The sequence below is a fragment of the Acanthisitta chloris genome, unplaced genomic scaffold (assembly GCF_000695815.1).
Source record: "Acanthisitta chloris isolate BGI_N310 unplaced genomic scaffold, ASM69581v1 scaffold3212, whole genome shotgun sequence".
NCBI classification, from domain to species: domain Eukaryota; kingdom Metazoa; phylum Chordata; class Aves; order Passeriformes; family Acanthisittidae; genus Acanthisitta; species Acanthisitta chloris.
In genome coordinates, this window is record NW_008660866.1 from 1 (window position 1) to 19,744 (window position 19,744).

At 48.0% G+C, this 19,744-nt stretch overlaps 1 protein-coding gene across 1 annotated transcript in view; it reads left to right on the top strand.

Annotated features, from left to right (window-relative positions):
* Positions 1 to 5: 5 nt before the first annotated feature.
* Positions 6 to 19,744, top strand: part of KLHDC4 (kelch domain containing 4) — a gene marked incomplete at its 5' end in the record, with an annotated part of 24,301 nt that continues 4,562 nt past the window's right edge. The window contains 8 exons of the mRNA XM_009069976.1: positions 6 to 74; positions 1,565 to 1,656; positions 2,461 to 2,539; positions 3,613 to 3,711; positions 6,328 to 6,464; positions 13,108 to 13,200; positions 13,610 to 13,769; positions 19,695 to 19,744. The exon at positions 19,695 to 19,744 is cut by the window's right edge and continues 5 nt beyond it. Of these exons, the coding sequence (XP_009068224.1) occupies positions 6 to 74; positions 1,565 to 1,656; positions 2,461 to 2,539; positions 3,613 to 3,711; positions 6,328 to 6,464; positions 13,108 to 13,200; positions 13,610 to 13,769; positions 19,695 to 19,744 (779 nt within the window). The remainder of the gene's footprint in view (positions 75 to 1,564; positions 1,657 to 2,460; positions 2,540 to 3,612; positions 3,712 to 6,327; positions 6,465 to 13,107; positions 13,201 to 13,609; positions 13,770 to 19,694) is intronic.

Sequence of the window (19,744 nt, forward strand, 5' to 3'; positions counted from 1 at the left end):
AGAAAGGCAAAGGAGCCGAAAAAACAGCGGCGAAGATGGAGAAGAAGGTGTCGCGCCGGGCAAAGAAGGAGGAGGTGAGAGGTGCCCCCGGGATGGGAGTGGGGAAGGGGTGGTGGAGGGGAACAGTGGTGCACGTGGGAAGAGAAGGAGCATCGCCAGGTGGAGTCTGGGAATGGCTGGGCAGGGAGGCTGGGGGAGCCAGAGGGAGAGGGACTGAGCTGGGGTAGTGGTCTGGGACTGAGGACACTGGGCTGGGATTGGGGACAGTGGTTTGGAACTGGGGAGACTGGGCTGGGATTGGGGACGGAATGGTCTGGGACTGGGGAGGGACTGAGCTGGGATTGGGGACAGTGGTCTGGGACTGGGGAGACTGGACTGGGATTGGGGACAGAATGATCTGAGACTGGGGGTGGACTGGTCTGAGACTGGAGAGGGACTGATCTGGAACTGGGCATGGACTGATATGGGATTGGAGATGGAGTGATCTGGGATTGGGGATGGTGGTCTGAGACTGGGGTGACTGGTCTGAGGTTGGGCATGGGAATTATCTGGGACTGGGGAGACAGGTCTGGTACTGGGGGTGGACTGAGATGGAACAGTGATCTGAGACTGGGGAGACTGATCTGGGACTGAGGTGGGATTGGGGATGTATTGATCTGGGACTGGGGAGACTGATGTAGGACCAGGGATGGACCAGTGTGGGATTTGGGAGGGAAATCCCTGGCCATGGAGCTGCTGTGGCTGCTCCATCCCTGGGAGTGTTCCAGGCCAGGTTGGAGCCACCTGGGCTAGTGGGAGGTGTCCCTGCCCATGGCAGGGGGTGGGATGAGATGAGCTTTAAGGCCCTTCCAAACCAAACCATCCCATGATTTTCTGATTCTAAGCATCTGTAACTTTTATCGGTCCCTTGGGATCCATTGTGTGTGACAGCAGGTGTAAAAGAAGGACAAGAAGATGCAGTTTAAGGGTTTTTCTTGCTTTCCATCCCCTCTAATCCTTTTCTTCTGGCCTTAAGAGCTCATGACAATCCTTGGTTTTCTCACTCCTTGAGCAAGTGATTGTATTTAAGCCTCAAAAACACTCACCCATCCCTGGTCAAAATGTGATGTTAACAGCATGATGCAAAGCTTAAAGGCATGAAAGGTGCCAGTGTAGGTGTGCACTGGCTGCAGGCAGAGCTGGTTCCATGCTGCCAAGGCTAAATCCCCAGATTTGGGAATTCTCTGCTTGGAACACCTTCAGAAAGGTTAACTGGAGGGAGGTGGTGAGCACCAGGGATTGTAGGAGAGACCATGGATCACAAACTGCCGTTGCTGCAATCCTCCTTCTGCCCTTGTGACTTGGTGTTTGTGCAGGTTTGGAGGCAGATTTATGATCAGTGGAGTGAAGTTGGAAGGGAATTGAAACACATGCAGGTTTCTCTCCAGTAAAAGGGGGTAAAAAAGAGTTTCCAGTTCCATTTTGGGAATTTCTTGTTAGGAACTGTGAGGGTGAGTTCTGGTGTCATGTGGTGCAGCTCCCTCTGTGCATGCCAAGGGACTCATGTCTCCCTTTTGGTTTTCAGGAGGATCTTGAGGCCCTGATAGCAGAATTCCAGAGTCTGGATGCTAAAAAGACCCAAGTAATTGAGTCCTCCTGTCCACCCCCATCACCCAGGTAAGAGCTTGTGTGAGGCTTTAGCTTGTAGAGCAGCTGGTGATGTCTGAAGTGACAAAATGCTGATATCTGGAGGTATAAATATCTGATATTTGGAGTTACAAGTATTTGATATCTGAAGTTGTAAAATATTTCACATCTTCTGTTATAAAATGCCTGTAAGAGAGTTATTAAATATATTGAATCCCTGGTTTAAAAAAGGGGACCAAAAGGACTTTTTTTGGGCCTTAAAATTCACTTTTTAACCACCCTGTCTGCACAAAAGAGACAAATCAGGGTTGGATTACAGGACTTGGAGGAAAAATCAGAGGAAGTTTGTATTTGGGCTATAAAGCCAAAGGGATTGAGGTATGAAACACTTGCTCAAGTGTAACTTGGGAAGTGTGGGAGAGCAGTGACCAGTGCCAAGTGAGGATGATGACACAGAATGATGACAGGACACAGCTCAGTTCTGCCCAGAGTTCTGTGCCCTCCTGAAACTCATTTTTGTTCCTGCCACACCAGCATTAAAATTCAGGAGCTCATGTCAAAAAGGGAGTTGAAATGACAGTGTAATGTGTGCTCCTAAAATAGGAGAAGATTTCAGACAATGTCCAATTAATCTTGCTGGGAGTTTTATAAGTTCATTTCTTTGGGGAAGTTTTTAGCCCTGGGGTGAACATCAGAACTGAGGAATTAGAGGTGATGGAGAGACCTTTGTGGCTGCAGGGCAGAGCTGCTGCTGCCAGCTGAGTTAAAGCTGCAAGGGCAGAGTTTTGCAGGATTTACACACCTGTTTTGACCATCCCTTGGGTTTTTTTGCAGACTGAATGGTTCCCTCTCTGCTCACCCTGAGAGAGATGAATTGATCCTGTTTGGAGGTGAATATTTCAATGGCCAAAAAGTAATGCATATTTCCATTTTTTTTCTTCTTTTATTCCCTGCCTTTTCCTGTAATTTGCACAAGTCTCATTTGAAGGGAGATTCAAGTCATAAAATATGTATTTGTCCCTGAATGAGAGCAAAATAGCCTTTTAATTCTGCAGTGAGTCTGTCTCACGGCTGAGCAGTTGGCAGGAAGGAGACACTCTGGAACCCATTAAGGAGTCAGAGTGATTGTCTCAGCATCAATATTTCAGGGCTTCATAATTTCTCCAGACTTAATTGGAGCCAGATCTGCCCCTCATTGGTGAAAAATCTTTCATCTTCCACTTCTCAAAACAAGATACTTCAGCACCTTTGCTGCTGGCAAGGCTGTGCCTGCCCTGGGGATGTGAGAAGTGGCAAAGATGTGCAAGTGGGCACTCTTGGGCCTCAGTTTCTGCAAGTTCCAAGTGTTTATTATGCTCCTGGAGACAAACTGAGGTGGAAAACTCAAGGCTGCCAATGGTATTTGGCCCTCTCAGGATCACCCAGTGTGATGTGATGAACTAATTCTGTTTGCTTTGCTGCCTGAACCTGTTCTGGCTCTGGAGTTGAACAGCTTTAACTCTGTGTTAAGCTCCAACTGCTTCTCAGGTTGGACATCAGGAGGAATTTCTCCATGGAAAGGGCTGTCAGGCATTGGGATGTGCTGCCCAGGGAGGTGGTGGAGTCACCATCCCTGGAGGTGTTCAGCGAACAACTGGACATGGCACTTAGTGCTCTGGGCTGGTTTACAAGGTGGTGATGGATCATGGGTTGGAATTGATGATCTCAAAGGTCTTTTCCAACCTCAGTGACTCTGATTCTGGTGTCATATCTGAAACTGTCACAGGTGTGACCAGGGGTTTGAGGAAGAACATTCAGCCCAGTGGGTCACTCTGAAGCAGTTGCTGACTCCCAGTCCAGTGGAGGAGGTTGTTCTCCTTCCTTGCCTGAGGCAGGAGAGGTTGTGCTCAGCAGAGCTGTGCTACTCCACCTCCAAACTCTGTGCTGCACACACTGCCTTGTGCTGAGGTGAGCTAAACTCTTGTGTTTTCTCTCCCTCACTACCAGACCTACCTGTACAATGACCTCTATGTTTACAACATCAGGAAGAACAGTTGGGCTAAACTGGAGATCCCCAACCCACCCCCAAGGAGATGTGCTCACCAGGTAAACTTCTGGGTGCCAAGAGCAGCACTTGGAATTCTTCTCAGGCTGTGGTAAAAATGATTGGGGTTCGATTTGTAACTTATTTTTCCTCCTGAGGGTTTTTTATATCTCTTTGTTCTCCTTTTAATGGGCTGGCAATGGTGTCACTTCATCTCTTCTGCTGAGGGGACCTGCACAAGCTCATCCAAGGTCCTTGTGCTCTGGTCACTTGTGTCCTGTGAAGATATTAAATGTGGGATGAGATTTGGGGTTGTATCTGTTGGGTTGGAAGGACTCAGGAAGGACTTGAGGGGAGATTTTTCTGTTGAAGATTAACTCTTTGCTGCATTACACAGGACCAGCTCAGCCTCTGCAATCCCAGTGAATTTTCAACACAGAATTTGACCAAAATGCTGTGAAAGGCAGAGTTGCTGCCCATGATTATTTCCTTAGTGCCCACAGACATCTCTGAGCATTTCAGACACTGCCACTCTCCCAGCATGGAGCACTTGGGCTCTTTTCCCCCCTCTGTGTCCTTAAGGTCACTGTCTGGTTGTGAGGATGAAGAATTTGAGTTTGTTTACTCCATGTGAACACCTGAACAATAGAAACTGGACCAAAGACTTGTATGTTTTGCAGGTCTTTGCCCCTCAGCAGCTGATAGATTATTTCACCTGTCACAGCAAGTGGTTGGGTGACTGGTGCCTTCCAAAAACTGCTACACAGGATGTGATTGTCACTTCCCTACTCATGGCCAAAGCTCTCTAGAGCTCTCTGGTAAGCTCCTACCCCTTGGTTAGGTTCACATACCCTTGATGTGCTAATCCAAGTGCCAGCCATGCTCTGGGCTCTGTGTCCATTACAGAATTTAAAGTTCTGACTTGATTTTTGGGCTTGTTTTTTGGGTACTTCAAATCGCACTTGGTTTCAGAGGCCAAATTGCTGTAACCAGCAGGTGGCTGTAGAGCAGCTGAATCCAAACAGCAGATCAGGAGCTGCAGCTGGAATACAGCAACAATAAAATGAGAAACCATCCAAGGAGTCCTAATCCAGCAGTGTCCTCTGTCTGATAGTTCATTCTGCTTGCACAGGAGAGAGTTGAGCCTTGTTAGTTGACTGGTTTGGTGTCTTCTTGTGGCTTCGTTTTTAGTGCATATTCTGCTTTAGCTCAGAGGTGAACAGAAATGTGTCTGTGGGTTTGTGTGGATGTTTTCAGTCAGTTACTCACCTCTGGTCTCTGAGACACAATCCCCTGAGGTACAGTGGCTTCATTACAGCAGTTCAGTGGGAAGTTTGGAAAGAGTAGGAAGTTTAGGAAGGAATTCTTCCCTGTGAGGGTGCTGAGGCACTGGCACAGGTTGCCCAGAGAAGCTGTGGCTGCTCCATCCTTGGGAGTGTTCCAGGCCAGGTTAGAGGGTCCTTGGAGCAACCTGGGCTGGTGGAAAGTGTCCCTGCCCATGGCAGGGAGTGGGACTGAATGATCTTTAAGTTCCTTCCAACCCAAACCGTCTGTGATTCTCTGATCAGAGCTGAGGTGAGAATAGCTCTGGATCAGTGTTGTCAGTTGCTCAATTAAAAGGTTATGTGATGACTTTCAAGGCAGCTCCTGAAAAGGTCACACACAAGTAGGAATAGGCTGTTGCCTGTACCTTCCCCTTCAGCTTTTAAGCACTAGATCCCGTGAAAATCAGTCATGTGTCTCCTTTGGATAACTTCATGTTCCCACAAACCTGCCTGCAAACACACTGCTGTGTTTCACCATTGCCTGTATGGGCTCTTTATGTCAGAGCATGGCGTGTGTGATGCTAGAAGTCTTTGCTGGGAGAGATATGCAAGTTCTAAAGGTGTTCTGAGGGAAAAGATCATTATCCCAGTGCTGATCTGTAATGGATATCCTGGAAAAAACACGTGGAAGAAATTGTTTACCGTGTAAATAATCATAGAGGTGCTTGTCAAGGTAGAAATTTGCACAGCCACATCATTTCCTCTTGGGGTTTCCTTCCTTCTTCCTTTAGACTTTACACAGATCTTTCTAATGAAGGAAAGTCTTGCTCTCCTCCCTGCTTTTACCTTGCAGCTTGCATACATCAGTGTTTTGGTGCAGGAGAAATTAAACCCCCTCTTTGATACTCTGCTTTCTGCTACTTGCCTCAGTCAAAGCAATAAAAGTCTCCTCTGGTCCAAATGCTGTACATTTTCTTCTGTGTTTGAAGGGTTTGGGTTGGTTTGGGCGTTGGTTTGGTTGGTTTTGGGATTGTTTGGTTGTTTTGAGAGGGATTCATTTGGTTGTTTTTTAACAGATTGGAACAAATGTTGTTAAACTAAATCCCAGGATGCTTCATAGGGAACTTTGACCTTGTAGATCTGAACTCAGCATGCCAAGAGGTGAAAAGAGCACAGCTCCTTACTAATTTTCCTCTGCTGTAGGAAATGTTTGCTATAAATTGATTAACTTGTAGTTTAAATTCTCCTTCCTTCAGCCCCAGAGAGCTGCTGTTGTCCCTCGAGGCACTGCTGAGTGTCTGGGATTGGAGGGATCTCTGGGAATTGGAGGCAGCTGCACACCTGAGTGATAAGGTCTCCTGTGTCTGGTGTCTGAGCCCTTGCCTGATGCAGCTGTTCCCTCTCTCCTGGCAGGCAGCCGTGGTGCCCACAGCTGGTGGGCAGCTCTGGGTCTTCGGAGGGGAGTTTGCATCTCCCAATGGGGAGCAGTTTTACCACTACAAGGATCTCTGGGTCCTGCACTTGGCTACCAAGACCTGGGAGCAGATCAAGTAAGTGCTGGGCCCTCTTGTCTAGACCATATTGTCAAGAAAGGTTGGATAAGATGAACCTTGAGATCCTTTCCAGCTTGGTGTTCAGTGGTTCCTTGATGTTGACCTGAGAAACTGTGCTGGTGTGATCTGAGTGTGATTCCTGGCAGAGAGCTATGATTTCCCATCTGTCTGCTCATCTCTGCCTTGAGTGAGTAGAGGTTCCCATCCTAGAAATGGTGGAGAGGAACATCTCCAGAAAGAAGTGGAAATGAGGGAGATGATCCAAGTCTATTGAAGCCAAACCTGATTTACTTAATATGTGATTTTTGGAGCTTGGATGTTGCTTACCTGAAGCAGAGAGGATCATAAACAGCTCTTTGTCCTTCCAGCTGTGGTGGGTATTATGTCCAACTTCAAAACAGTTGTTGCTCCATCTGCCAGGGCTCCTCCTGGCTGGGGTCACCAAGACCAATGCAAGGACCTCCCAGTTTTAACATGACAGTTTGTATCTATCCCCAGAGCCAGCTCTGCTCTTGGTAACTGGCATTTGCTGCCTTTGGATTCCTTGGGATAAACAAGCCAGTAATTCAGGCCTGTCAAAGCAAATAGGTGCCAGAAGCTCTGGTAGGTTTTGACAGGAGTTAAGGTGTAAACATCTCCTGTGGATCTGGCCCAAAGTCCTTTGCTAATGTTTCCTTAACCTTTGGCTTCTCACTTTTGCTGCTCATGTTTGTATTTGCATGGGAGAAGAGGAGCTCTGTGTGTCATCCAGTGAGGTAGGCCACGTGGCTTTGATTCTGACTCCTGCATTGACTCTTCCTCTTGGGCTTTGGGGTTGTCTCGGCTGTGGGATTAGTCAGAGCACAGCTTTGGGTGGACTGGAACTCTGCAGATTACTTTAGAGGGAAAGCAGTAGCTCTTGAACACTTGCTCATGTGCTGTTTGACTTGTCAAGCTCCTGGTTCATTGCTCCATGTTCCTTCCTTCAGGTGGGAAACCCTAAATCTGCCCAGGCTGATCACTTCTCACCCCAGTTACAGAGTGTGGGTGTCTGGCTGTGTCTGTCTCTTGCACAGTAATTGAGAGGGTGGTTTAGGATGAGCTGTGCACAGACACATACCTTGGCTCTGCCTTGGCACTTGCCTGAGGCCACACAGTGAGTCATGTGCCTGTCTTACCTTTTTCCCTCTCCCTGCAAGATGGGAGAATTGATGCAGCCTGACAAGGGGGAAGTGTGGAGGTTTCATTTTACTGATGTTGTTGTAGCATTGAAAGGATTCTGGAGTGAAAGGTGCAGGGGAGCATAGAGAGGGAAACACCCAAGGAGTCCAAACCAGGTTGGCTTAAGAGGATGCTTCACAGCATCAGATCCTGGCAGCCAACTCTCTGTGAGAATCCAGGGACTGACCTTTTGAGTAGCTTTGGGAGGCTGAGAGGAAGCTGTTTGATTCCCCAGTGGCTGGTTCCTGTCCCCAGTGTGGTTCTTGGCTCCAGGCCTGTTGGTGTTCATCTCAAACCAGCTGTGGTTTGTCCTGTAGCAGGAAGACACATTTTACTCCAGTTTTGGAGATGTGAAGGCCTCCAAATGATGGAGGTCTTTGCTCTTTAAGAGGTGCAAGGATTAAAAAGACCTGTCACTGTGCAGGCTGATCTGCCTGCTGTAAGGCAGAAGCTGATGTATTGACTGTGTCTGTACCTCTTAAGCTTCCAGTTTCTATTCCCACCTTGGAGCAAGTTGGAGGTACCATACTCTTCAGGCCACCTCCATCCCCAGGGATGGGTTGTCACATGTCACCTCGGCTGCCAGTGGGAGATGCATTTGCAGGCATTGATGCCTCATTGTTGCTTAGTAGCTAAAAGATAGACATTTCCTAAGTGAGCATCATCAGTTAGATGGGTGGAAGTGCCCTGGAGAGATGATCTCTCTCTCCCTGCCCCATGCAGGATCTATTCCATTTGAGCTTCCTGACTTGGGTGGACATCTGTTGTCAGCCTTACTGGAATTTTGGAAGCACCCATGGCCTGGTCCTAGTGTTGGAATCAAACAGAGGACATCTCCTCCCCATCCTTGGGCAGAGCTCCAGGAGTGCACTAATGAGGCAGCTGGGAGGGAATGGCTTTGATTTTCATGCTCAGTCAGGTTAGCATTAAGACAAGTTTCTGCTGCCTGTTTGCCTTTCCATGTGGTATGTGATTGCAGCCTCCTTGGGAAGCAGAATAGGAAAGGGCAGAGATGATTGTTGAGTTCCGTGAGGAGTTTTTTCCCTACATTCCTTCAATGTCTTCCATTCCTTACCAGGGAACCTCATGGCTTCAGTTGTTTTTCCTCCTGTCTGAAGTCAAGCACATTTGGATTGCCATTAACCAGCTGCAACGACTGGTGGCAGTGGGATCAGCCACCAGATGGTGGTGTTGGGAGAGTGAACACTTTTGGGAACACTAAAAGGAAGGAGCAGATGGTGTAGATTTGTTGGATCAATGTCTTCCATTCCTTACCAGGGAACCTCATGGCTTCAGTTGTTTTTCCTCCTGTCTGAAGTCAAGCACATTTGGATTGCCATTAACCAGCTGCAACGACTGGTGGCAGTGGGATCAGCCACCAGATGGTGGTGTTGGGAGAGTGAACACTTTTGGGAACACTAAAAGGAAGGAGCAGATGGTGTAGATTTGTTGGATCAAGATGCAGCACCAACCCTGATCCAACAACACTTCCCATAGCAACAATTCCATGTATTCCATGGATCCATGTTACCTGAATAAATGGCAGGTGATAGACCTTGAGGGTACAGATGGTGTTGAGTAAACTCAATTGGGTTTGGGAAATGTCATTTCAGTGCAAATAATAGACTAACAGAATTAATTATTCATTAAGAAGTGTCTGGACAAGATAGACAAATGTCTGTTGCCATTCACATGGGAAGGATCACATGGGCCTCTTCTCAGGTGGGTTTGATGTGTTGGTTTGGTGGATTGAACAACCAAGATGACCCAGCTGTGATCTAAACCTGCAGCTCTAGGAAATCTTGTTAACCAGTTTAGATTTCACACAGTTCTGTTGTCCTTCCTGGCCGCAGTTCATGCCTCACAGACCATCTTGGCTTGACTGTAAAACCCTTTTGAAGAGCAAACCTTGAATAGCTGTGAATACCATCCCTGTGCTGTGCCTGCTGGGGAAGTGGAGCTCCATTATCTCCCAGCACAGAGCACTGAGGTGCCAGTCTGCTTGCCAGAGTTAAAAGTTGCTATATTTAGCAAGATCTTCCCTTATTTCCTTGCATTTTGCATGCACAAAGATGATCCAACCACAAGAAATCCCAGGCTTGTCAGAAGCCTTGCCAGCAGCTGCCTTTGACTTAGTGGAACCACCTTAGCATGTGTGTGATGCAGGAGGTCTCCTCAGTCCATGAACTGTTTGTTACTCTACCTTGGAGCTAGGCAATATTTTAACCTAATTGCCTCATTCCTTCCAAGGGAGAACATTCCTGTGTGGCCCAGAGAGAGACAGGGAGCATCAGGCTCTGGGGTTGTGTTTGTGACCTGCCAGATCCCTTCTCTGGAGCTCTTTGTCTTCCTTCTGAGCTGCCTCCCTTCACTTTAATCCTGGAATGTTAACGGTACTTCCTGTAACAGTTTGGTGGATGAGGTGCTATAAATATCCCCAGGATAATGTTTCACCAGTGTCTATTTAATGCTGGTTACAGGGAGAACTGGAGCACTCAGTGCAGAGCAGGAGGCCTCTCAGCACAGGTTTGTGTCTGATGGATGCCTCTTGTGCTGTCACCAGATAGATCAGGTCCTGCCACACCAGCTAAAAGGTGCTTGAAGGAAAGAAGTGTATTTTGGTGTGTATCAAGCAGATTGTCAACCCAGCAATGAGCCTTGGGAGCTTGGTAGATCAGGAGACAAAAGCACACCTGCTGGTTGACTTTCCAAGGGATTTGACTTGAGGTTTTTGTGCCTTGTGGTGATTATAGTCTCAAGCTGCACCGGAGGGGGTGGGTTAGACATTAGGAAGAATTTCTTCACAGAAGGGGAGATTAGACCCTGAAATGTGCTGCCCAGGGAGGTGGTGGAGTCCCCATCCCTGGAGGGGTTTTTAAGACAAGACTGGAGGTGGCACTTTGTGCCCTGGTCTAGTTGACATGGTGATGTTAGGTCCTAGGTTGGATTTGATGATCTCACAGGTCTTTTCCAACCTGATTGATCCTGGGAATCCTGTATTCCCTTCTATGCTCCTACCTGAGTGTGAAACCCAAGGCTGCACCGCCAGTGTGTCACTGAACCCAACACTTGTGCAGTCAGAAGTGTGAGATGTGAACCTGAACACAAATCCTCAGGGACTGGAGGAGACAAGTGCCTTGCCCTGCAGTGCCCCTTTGGTGGGATGTTCTCTGCGTCATCGCTTTTATTGTCATTGAATATTTCCAAGATTCACCTGAGCATCCTCTGGATGAAGGAATGAATGGAAAGACATCTCAGTCCTGCAGTCACCAGCCAATGGGACATGGAATTGTGGAATCTGGGGGCTGAATTCAGGCCTGGTATGTTACTATCAGCCCCAGAGTAACTCTACAAGCCAAAGCAAATTCATTTTGGAGCAGTTCTGATCACGTACACTTGCAGAGTCAGTCCTTATCCAGACTTTTCATCTATTTTTAAGAAAAGCCTGGAGAATTCCCAGCTCCCTCCCACATGTCTGTGCTCAGTGTCAGCCCCATGAAGCACAGTATTAATCATAACGACTGTGGAACCACTTCCAAACCACTTGTGTTGGACCATGAGCAATGATCCAGGTACAAGGGACAGTTTGGATTTGGGAAACAAGTCTTTGAGCTTGCAGGAAGGTCCTTTTGGACCTCTGTTATGTCACTGACACTCCTGCCTGACTCAGCCATTTATGACAGTGAGTTAATTGTCCACTTGTTTATTAAACTTGATTAAAACACATCAGTGAATACTCTTTTATTGCTGAGAATTGAGTTTTAACCTGGAAGAAAGTGACAAGTAAGGCACAAGGTATTCTCTGAGCACAGGATTTTGTTGTTAATGTTCATTATTAATGCTTTTCTCCTTAAAAAATCAAGATTATTTAAGATTACTCCTTTGGAGCAATACTGTGGGAGAGAAGAGAAAATAGTGACTTCAGAGCTTGCTGAAATGAATTCCAGAGGTACTGTTCTGCAGGATGACACTTAACAATCCAGTAAATGCCTGGAAAACTCTCCTCACTGTTAGGATAAAGAGGCCAAGCAATCAATATTAATTCAGTCTTACCCAAATGCTGCTGTTCTGCTTGGAGGTTTCATTAGGACTGGGGTGAGGTTGTCATTTCTGATGGTGAATAAGGGCCTCATTTTCCCACTCCACAGAAATCACTTCCCAGCTCCCTGCTGCCACTCCAAGTGTGGCAGGAGGGTTGTGGCTTTGGGGGTTGCTGCTGGTTTTAACTCATTTATTTAGCCCTTGATTCTGCAATCACTTGCCACATGTTTGCAGAGTCCTGCTGGGTTCAGTCCTGCTAACTGTGTGCATGTTGGGGAACTCCTCAGGAGTGAAAATGGGATAGATTAATCTGTGTGGGCACAGAACACAAAGCAAACCCCTCTTTTTTTCCTGGAGTTTGGCCTAAAATTGCCTTTGTTTTGGAAGTTCTCTAGAGTTGTTGTTCTCTATCCTCTGATGTTGTGGGTGAACATGAGGAAGGTGCATCCTTGTTGCCTCCCAGGAATGTTGTTGCCTGGCTTTGGGATGTGACAGATGGGATGTTGGTGCTTGTTTCTGGAAATGGAAGCAGCACATTTAACTGAAAGGTCAGGAAGGCTTGAAAGAGCAGAACAGTGATGTGTAGCTGCTTTTTAGTGTGTAGGAGCATAGAATGAATCATAGAATCATGGAATGGTTTGGGTTGGAAGGATCTTAAAGATCAGCTCATTCCACCCCCTGCCATGGGCCGGGACACCTTCCACCAGCCCAGGTTGCTCCAAGCTCCATCCAACCTGGTCTGGAACACTCTCAGGGATGGAGCAGCCACAGCTGATCTGGGCAACCTGTGCCAGTGCCTCAGCACCCTCACAGGGGAGAATTTATCCCTATTATCCAATCTAAACCTTCTCTCTATCAGTAGGATAAGCTAATAATGATGACTTGTTTTGCTGCAGTGGGGAAATCTGAGTAATTTAGAGTCTTTTCACTAGTTTGATGTTGTAAGTGCTGCAGTGGATGAGTGAAGATGCTGTGGGTACCTAAGGAGGGTGGATGTCAGAGCCAATCTCTGCCTCCTGGTACTTGGAAAAACATATCTGTTTGGAGTGTCTTTCTTGCAGTTGTGCAAGTTATCTGGTAGTCATTGAACTCTCCTGAAAAATTAGCTCCTGAGTCACAGCTGAAAAGACTTCATGACTTTGGGTGCTGTTAGAGACTGATGGCTGATCTCTAGGAATGAAATTGCCTGTACTGCAAATCCCAAGAGTTCCAGGAAGAGCATACATAAATGTTATGGAGAAAAGCACACATGTATTAAGGCAACCAAGTTCCATGTGGTTTCCCATTCCAGAAGAAGCAGAACTCAAGGTGCTCAGTGCCAATTACTTCAATAGGAATGGACTGACATACTAACAGGAAAGGGAATGTTGCTGGTAAGTGGAACTTGTTTGTGTTTCAGGGCACCAGGAGGTCCCTCTGGCCGAAGTGGACATCGAATGGTTGTGTGCAAAAGGCAACTGATCATCTTTGGAGGTTTCCATGAGAGTGCAAGGTGAGTTGGGAGGCGGTTGGTGGTTTGAATCCTCTGTAAAAGAGACAGCAGGATTTCACCAGTAACAGAAATCTGGGCTTTAATGGAAGGATTGTCCTCAGCAAGACTGTTACTGACTAGACTTTATGTCAGAAAGACAAGTGATGTTGATTTAAAGTGTTGGGGAAATCGTTGTGCTGCTTAGCTCATCACTGATGCAGTTCCCCATCCTTGTAGCTGAAGCTCAGTGCAGCACTTTTGCCCTCTGAATCTTGTCAGAGCCTTATCTTCTAGAAACATCTTCTCCAACAGGCTCTCACATATGATATGAGATCACAGCTTTGCTGTCAGGGTGACCGTGAGGAGAGCTGAGGTGATATTTTATCCTGACCATGACAAACCCTGTGATGTGCCAATCTGCTCTCCCCAGAGATTACATCTACTACAACGATGTTTATGCCTTCAACCTGGACTCCTTCACCTGGAGCAAGCTGGCTCCAGCTGGGATTGGGCCTGCTCCAAGATCTGGGTGCCAGATGACTACCAGTCCTGAGGGAAACATAATCATCTATGGAGGATATTCCAAACAGGTAGGAGAGAGAGATTTTGGGGTAGCCAGATTGTTCCTCCACAGGCTGAAGGGGACCAAAAGAGGCATCTTCTCTTCTAACTGTGCCTTTCTTCATGCTGATTGAGGGGATCAAGTGAATTTTGTGTTTTCTCTGTTAATCTAATCCAAAGTAAGGAGTTGATACCACAGAGATGGGAATCAGCAACTGGGAGAAACTACATTTTTGCCAACAGTTTGCTGCCAACTTAGAGCATTCTCTGGTATTAGGTGTTGCTCACTTGTGTTCAGCACTGGCAGATTAAAAGCAGCAGTTGTCACTTGTATTTTCTTATAGCAGTGAAAGAGGTGAGTGAGCAGCACTAGTTAGCAGACTCAATAACCCCCAGAAGACTTCTGATGAGCACTAGGCTTCCTTTGCTCTGCTCCTTGCTCTGTTATCATGGTCACTCATATCAGATAGCTCTTCAGACCACATGTCCTCATCGACTAAGTATTCCTGTGCTGGGCAGGAGGAAGTAAATATTGCCTGGAGCAAAAGGCTCCTGCAGAAGTTTTTCCTGTTGCAGCAGCCCTGGATCCTGCTGCTCCTGTCTCTGTGGAAAGGCTTCACTCCCAGCAGTGTGTTGCTGGGGGAGGAGGACACCTTGTTCTTCTGATGGGAATACATGAACAAAGGAGAAAAGCAGGGAAAGGGAAGAGAAGGGAGCCAGTCTGTCTGTATATTTAGAAGCATTTGTGCCTCCTCAGGGCCTATGTTAGGGCTCTTTTCAGCAGATCTGCAGCTGATTAAGCAGCAGAAACGATCCAGAGGCATTTTCTACCTGAAAAGGCTTTGTCCTCTTCCTTTCTGTGTTGCTTCCCTGCTCTTGAGGGTGGGAAGGAAGCATGAGCCTGCTTGCTCTGCTAGATATGGGTCCCTCCTGGCTGCTGGAAGCAGCTGGTTTCAAGTGCACACATGGAAGTATCAAAGTTGAGGTGTGTCTGCAGTTGGTTCTATTCTGCTGCACGAGGTTGAGCTCTGTCACACTGCTCTGGGTTGATGTGGACTGACCAAAATGAAGCAGGAGGGATGGGGGAATTCAGAGCTGCTCTCAGCCTTTCTGCAGGGCACTGAGCAAGGGTCAGAGCTGGGGGAAGTTCCTCTCAGCTTTCAGATTAAAACAACCACTCCTCTGTATTACGAGGAGGTAGATTCACATCAGAGCTCATTGTGCTTCTCTCTGCTGTGCCATTCCTGACACACTTTGCTGCTGTTGCACAAGGAATGGTGCAGCCAAGCTACAAACTGGCCAAAGCACTGGACAGGATTTTCTCTGCAGCTTTCTGGAGCTGCAAAGGCAACAAACCTTTAGATGCTCCTGAAAATTCAATTCAGCAAGGTAGAGCCACTCTAGGAGAGGCACAGTTTATTAATGTGTAGCTGTTTAATCCTTGTTCCATCTTTGGTTAGAGCCAGTTGTGGAGCTCAGTCTCTGGGTTTGCTTTAAGTGGAGAAAGTGTTTGGTTTGTGTGGTTCTGGGGTACTCTAGGGGAGAAATATGAAGCTGACAGGGAGGAAACAATGCTTAATTAGAGTTGAGCAGGTACAGGAGAAGACCTGTTTCTTGTCTCCCATTAGAGAGGCAAATACTCCATTCAGGAATGCTCTGGAGTCATTTTGGGGCACATGAAGACATTTTTGCCTATGAAACCAGGCAAGTATCCAAGCAAAGCACCATTCACCGTACCATGCAGAGTCTTCTGTGCTAATCTAGGACTTGGTTGCACATGTGCTGTAAAACAGGTGCAGATTTCTGTGGAGGCCTCCCGAGGCCAGAGCTGCTCCCAGCATGTGTGTGGTGGGAATTGCTTTGGAGGAAAGAGGAGAGGAAATCAGAATAGCTCCTCTGTTTTAGTTTGGGCATGATATGGGTGGCACATTGCTGGAGGAGGGTTGTGACATGGCAAAGCTGCTGCCCTGTGACAGATAGGGAGCTGGGAAGGCACAACAAGGAGATTTGATGCCTGCTGTGGTTTTCTGGAGGTGCAGAACTGGTGGAGGGTCTGATTCCAGCAGCATCTGTCAGTCCAGGCTGTGCTGCTGAATTCCCTTCGTGAGACCTTATTCTCATTCGTGAGACCATCTTAAGGTTCTTATTCAGAAAGTCTCTTTCATGGCTGGGAAACAGAGTCAGAAAAGATCCAGTGAGTTGTCCGAGGCACTCCAGGACTCGTGTAGAGAGCCAGGAGCAGAGCCTTGGTCTTCAGACATGCCACCCACAGGGTTTTGCTGACCAGGTGGTGCCAACCAGGATATAGTGCTGAAAAAGGAGCATTACAACCCTGAATGTGACTACCTTGAGATGATATTTTACCATGCAGCATTCTCAGCACAAGGATGCCCTTGTGTTCATCTGTTTCATCCTCACCTAGAAGATGATGCAGCCAACTCATGCCATCCCTTCCAGGAGGGATGTTGTGTGTGTTGCCTGCTCTGCCTAAAAAACACCTCAAAATCCCCCAAGGAGCTCAGCCTTGCTCTCCTGCTGATCTCAAAGATGTCCTCTCCTGTTTGCCATGCTGGGGATGGGCCTTGCTGCAGCAAGCTGCATTTTGGACTGTGTGGAGCACTGAGACCTCTCTATTGCTAGGCAACATGAGCACACTGTGCCTGACTGGAGGTGCTGGAGCTAGCACAGCTTCACCTTGCAGGTGCAAGCAGCCCACAAGCCATGGGAGGGCTATGTGTGCAAGGCTTTGGGATGCCAAACATCACTGGCATGGGGGGATTTCTCTCTTGTTGTTTTGGAGTGGTTTTTTTTTGTGGCAATCATTGCAATTGGACTGTGCTGGGAGATTGCTTGTGGCAGGGCTGAAGTGTTTGCTTGAATCACAAGGTCTGGTGGGACTGCCTCACGCTGTAGCTCTGCCTGCTAAGGGCTTGTGCTGATTGGATGTGTTTTAGCGCTGTTGTTCTCACATCAGACATGTTTAGCACGTTATCCACAGTGAATCCTGATTCCCCTTCTCCATGTCTCAGTTAGGGGTTTTTGGCTAATACCTGTAAAGCTCTTGTAACTTACTGCTGTACCTGCATCTGCAAGCATCCAGCCAGTTTGTGCTGGAAAACAAACCCCTAAAAGATAAAGGCATGAAGGACAGTGAGAAAACAGGAACCCATGGAACTTCATGGCAGAAAGGATAGTGGGGGAACAAGAATCTCTGGAAATTCAAGGCACAAAGGATAGTGGGGGAGCAAGAACCCCTGGAAATTCAAGGCATGAAGGACGAGAGGGAACAGGAACCCATGGAACTTCAAGGCACAAAGGGCAGTGAGGGAACAGGAGCCCATGGAACTTCAAGGCACGAAGGATAGTGGGGGAACAGGAGCCTCTTGTGCCTGATAGAGTGATTTGCTCAGGGCAGGTGTGAGGGAATTGAGTTCTGCAGGAGCTGCTCAAGTGTCTGCCTTGGAGCCAGTGTGAGCTGGGGAAAACAGGCGTCTCTGACAACAAATAACTAACTCCCACTCCACCTCATTGGGCTTTTCTCAGCCCAGGGAGCTTTGTCATGTTGAATACACAGTGTGTTTACTACAGGGAGCTCTGTGGTTTTCAGGAGGAGAAGAATGCACTTACTGTTCACAGCTTGTGTGACAGTGAAGCCAACTGCTCTCTCAGGGTCAGCTTGCCTTCCTTTCCTGCAGGCAGTGCCCATCTTGCTCCTGCACACTGTGTGCCCTGCATGTGTGTATATGTGTGCTCTGTCCAGCAGCTGAGGGCAAACTGCAGCCAGCCTGGGTAGGAGATATTCCCCAGTGCTGTTACTGTTATCAGACAGGCACTTTGCAGTCACTGGGAGGCACTTCAGTGCTGGAAGGTGTGAATCCTCCTGCCTGTCTCTCTCCCTGTCCTCTGCCCATCCATCCCTGACAGCCCTTTGCTCAGGTGAGCCTTGTAAGGGTGTTTGAGGTGAGGGACAGACTAAAAAGCTGCCGTGTCTCAGCTTCCTGCAGCTTGTTGGTGACTTCTGCTGCTCTAGACGTGTGTGACACAGACAGGGAAGTGTGACATGGCCAGAGCATGACACTTGCTCAACACAGTGACTCACAGCCCTTTGAACTTGAGAGCTGCTGCTGGAGGTGCCACAATCCCTGCACTGCCAGGCTGGGAGTTGGAGTATTCCATACTTTCAGCACCTTTCCTAGAGGGTGTTTCTCTCCTTCCTGCCCTGGCAGCTCTCTCAAGGGTCTGTTCACACTCTCAGCCCCTCCAACCATGTCTCCAACACTAGAGCTCCTCCAGCTGTGCCTCAGAACCATTCACGTGTGCAAACACTGCTCTGGTTTGTTTACCATGGGCAGTGGCTGAAGGAGTCATTGCTGTTTAACCTCATTCAGAAAACAGACCTGTCCCTGGTGCTTGTTTCTGGAACCCTCTTGTTCCTGGTGTCCTGCTGCTCCAGGACAGCAGGTGGAATGTGCAGCTGTTGACCATGGAAGTTTTTGCACAAAGGTGCTCTCCAGTGTGGATATTCTGTCTTGAGGAGTGTCTGTGTCTTTCTCGTGACTCATGGGCATACTTACGTGTGTGTGGAGAACAAGAGGACACCTGAGCCACAGCCCCAAACGAACAGTTCTCCCAAGACATCCCTTCAGGCAGACACTGCTCCTTAAATTAACTGAAGCTTCCTTTTTCCTGCACTGCAAGTAGAATCCTCCTCCATCACTTCATTACCAGCCTTCCCTCAGGCTCCTCAGCAGCATCCAAGTCACAGTGTTGTTGTGCAGTGCCTCAAACACACTTTCCTCTCTTATGTGTGAGGATTTAATAGCATTCCCAGGAATTGGACACCAGGCCATGCAGCAACAGCCCAGCACACCCTGCAATAACCAAACCTGGCAGGAACAGGAGCAGGAGCACTGCTGTGCTCTCAGCTGCACCCAAGCCCAGAGGACTGGATCGAACCCTCCCAAGCTTCTCCTGGTATCCACTGCCTCCATCCTGGAAGCAGTTACACAGCATAGCAATGCCATAGCCCCGGGAGAAAGGGAATTACAAGGAAGTAGGAGCTGTGCATGGAGGATGAGTGGATAATGGCATTATTAGAAGACCTCCTACAGTGGTGTGGCACAGTACTGCTTTCACTGCATGAGCACAGGAATACAGGGCTTCCAGGGAAAGGAGCAAAGGGAATCCCAATTAAAATGATGCAGTTAATTGCCTCAGATGAGGTTTGATCCTGCTCTTGCTGTTGCCTTTAGTAGGGATGGAAATGGGGCCTCTGTTTCTCTTTAGGAGAAGAAAACCTGTTGCTCAGGGCTCTGTGGGGTCCCAAGTGCTCAAACTGCAGAGAGATGTCACCTCTGCCTCTCCTGTGGTGGCTGGAGATGTGTGGGTGACAGGGACCCAAGTCTGTGTGCTAGTCACAGGTCTGGACTGCTGGTCACTGCTCTCAGCTCTTGCTTGACATCCAAGGGCAGAATCCCCAAGGGCCTTGCAAACCCTGTGGGAAGTTTTTGTGATCCACTGTGGGGAGTTGGTGTCTGCTCTCTTGTACAGCTGGAGAAGCAAATTAGTCCCTTGAGAACACCTAGTTCTGTCTGTGTCTCTTGTTTCCCAGGTGCTGCCCATCCTTCATTCCTTTGCAAAATAGGTGGATTAACCCCTGTGACCATTTATTTCTCCTCTATGGGTGCCAAAATTCCTGCCCTTAAACTGCATCGTGCAGTCTTCGTACAACCACAAATCCCAGAGCTGTGTGGCAGCCTGGATAGCTCTGCCAGGCTGTCCCAGAGAGGCTGTGGCTCCTCCCAGGGAGTACCTCTGGTTTGAACCCCATGTTTGGGAGCTGCCTGTGGCCACCTCCTTGCCCAGTCACCGTGTTTTCATTTTCAGTTGGATCTCCTATGATTTGGGCCATTAAAACTGTTTCCCTGAGCATCTCTCTGTTTCCCTCCCTGCAGAGAATTAAGAAGGATGTTGACAAAGGCACTTTGCATACAGATATGTTCCT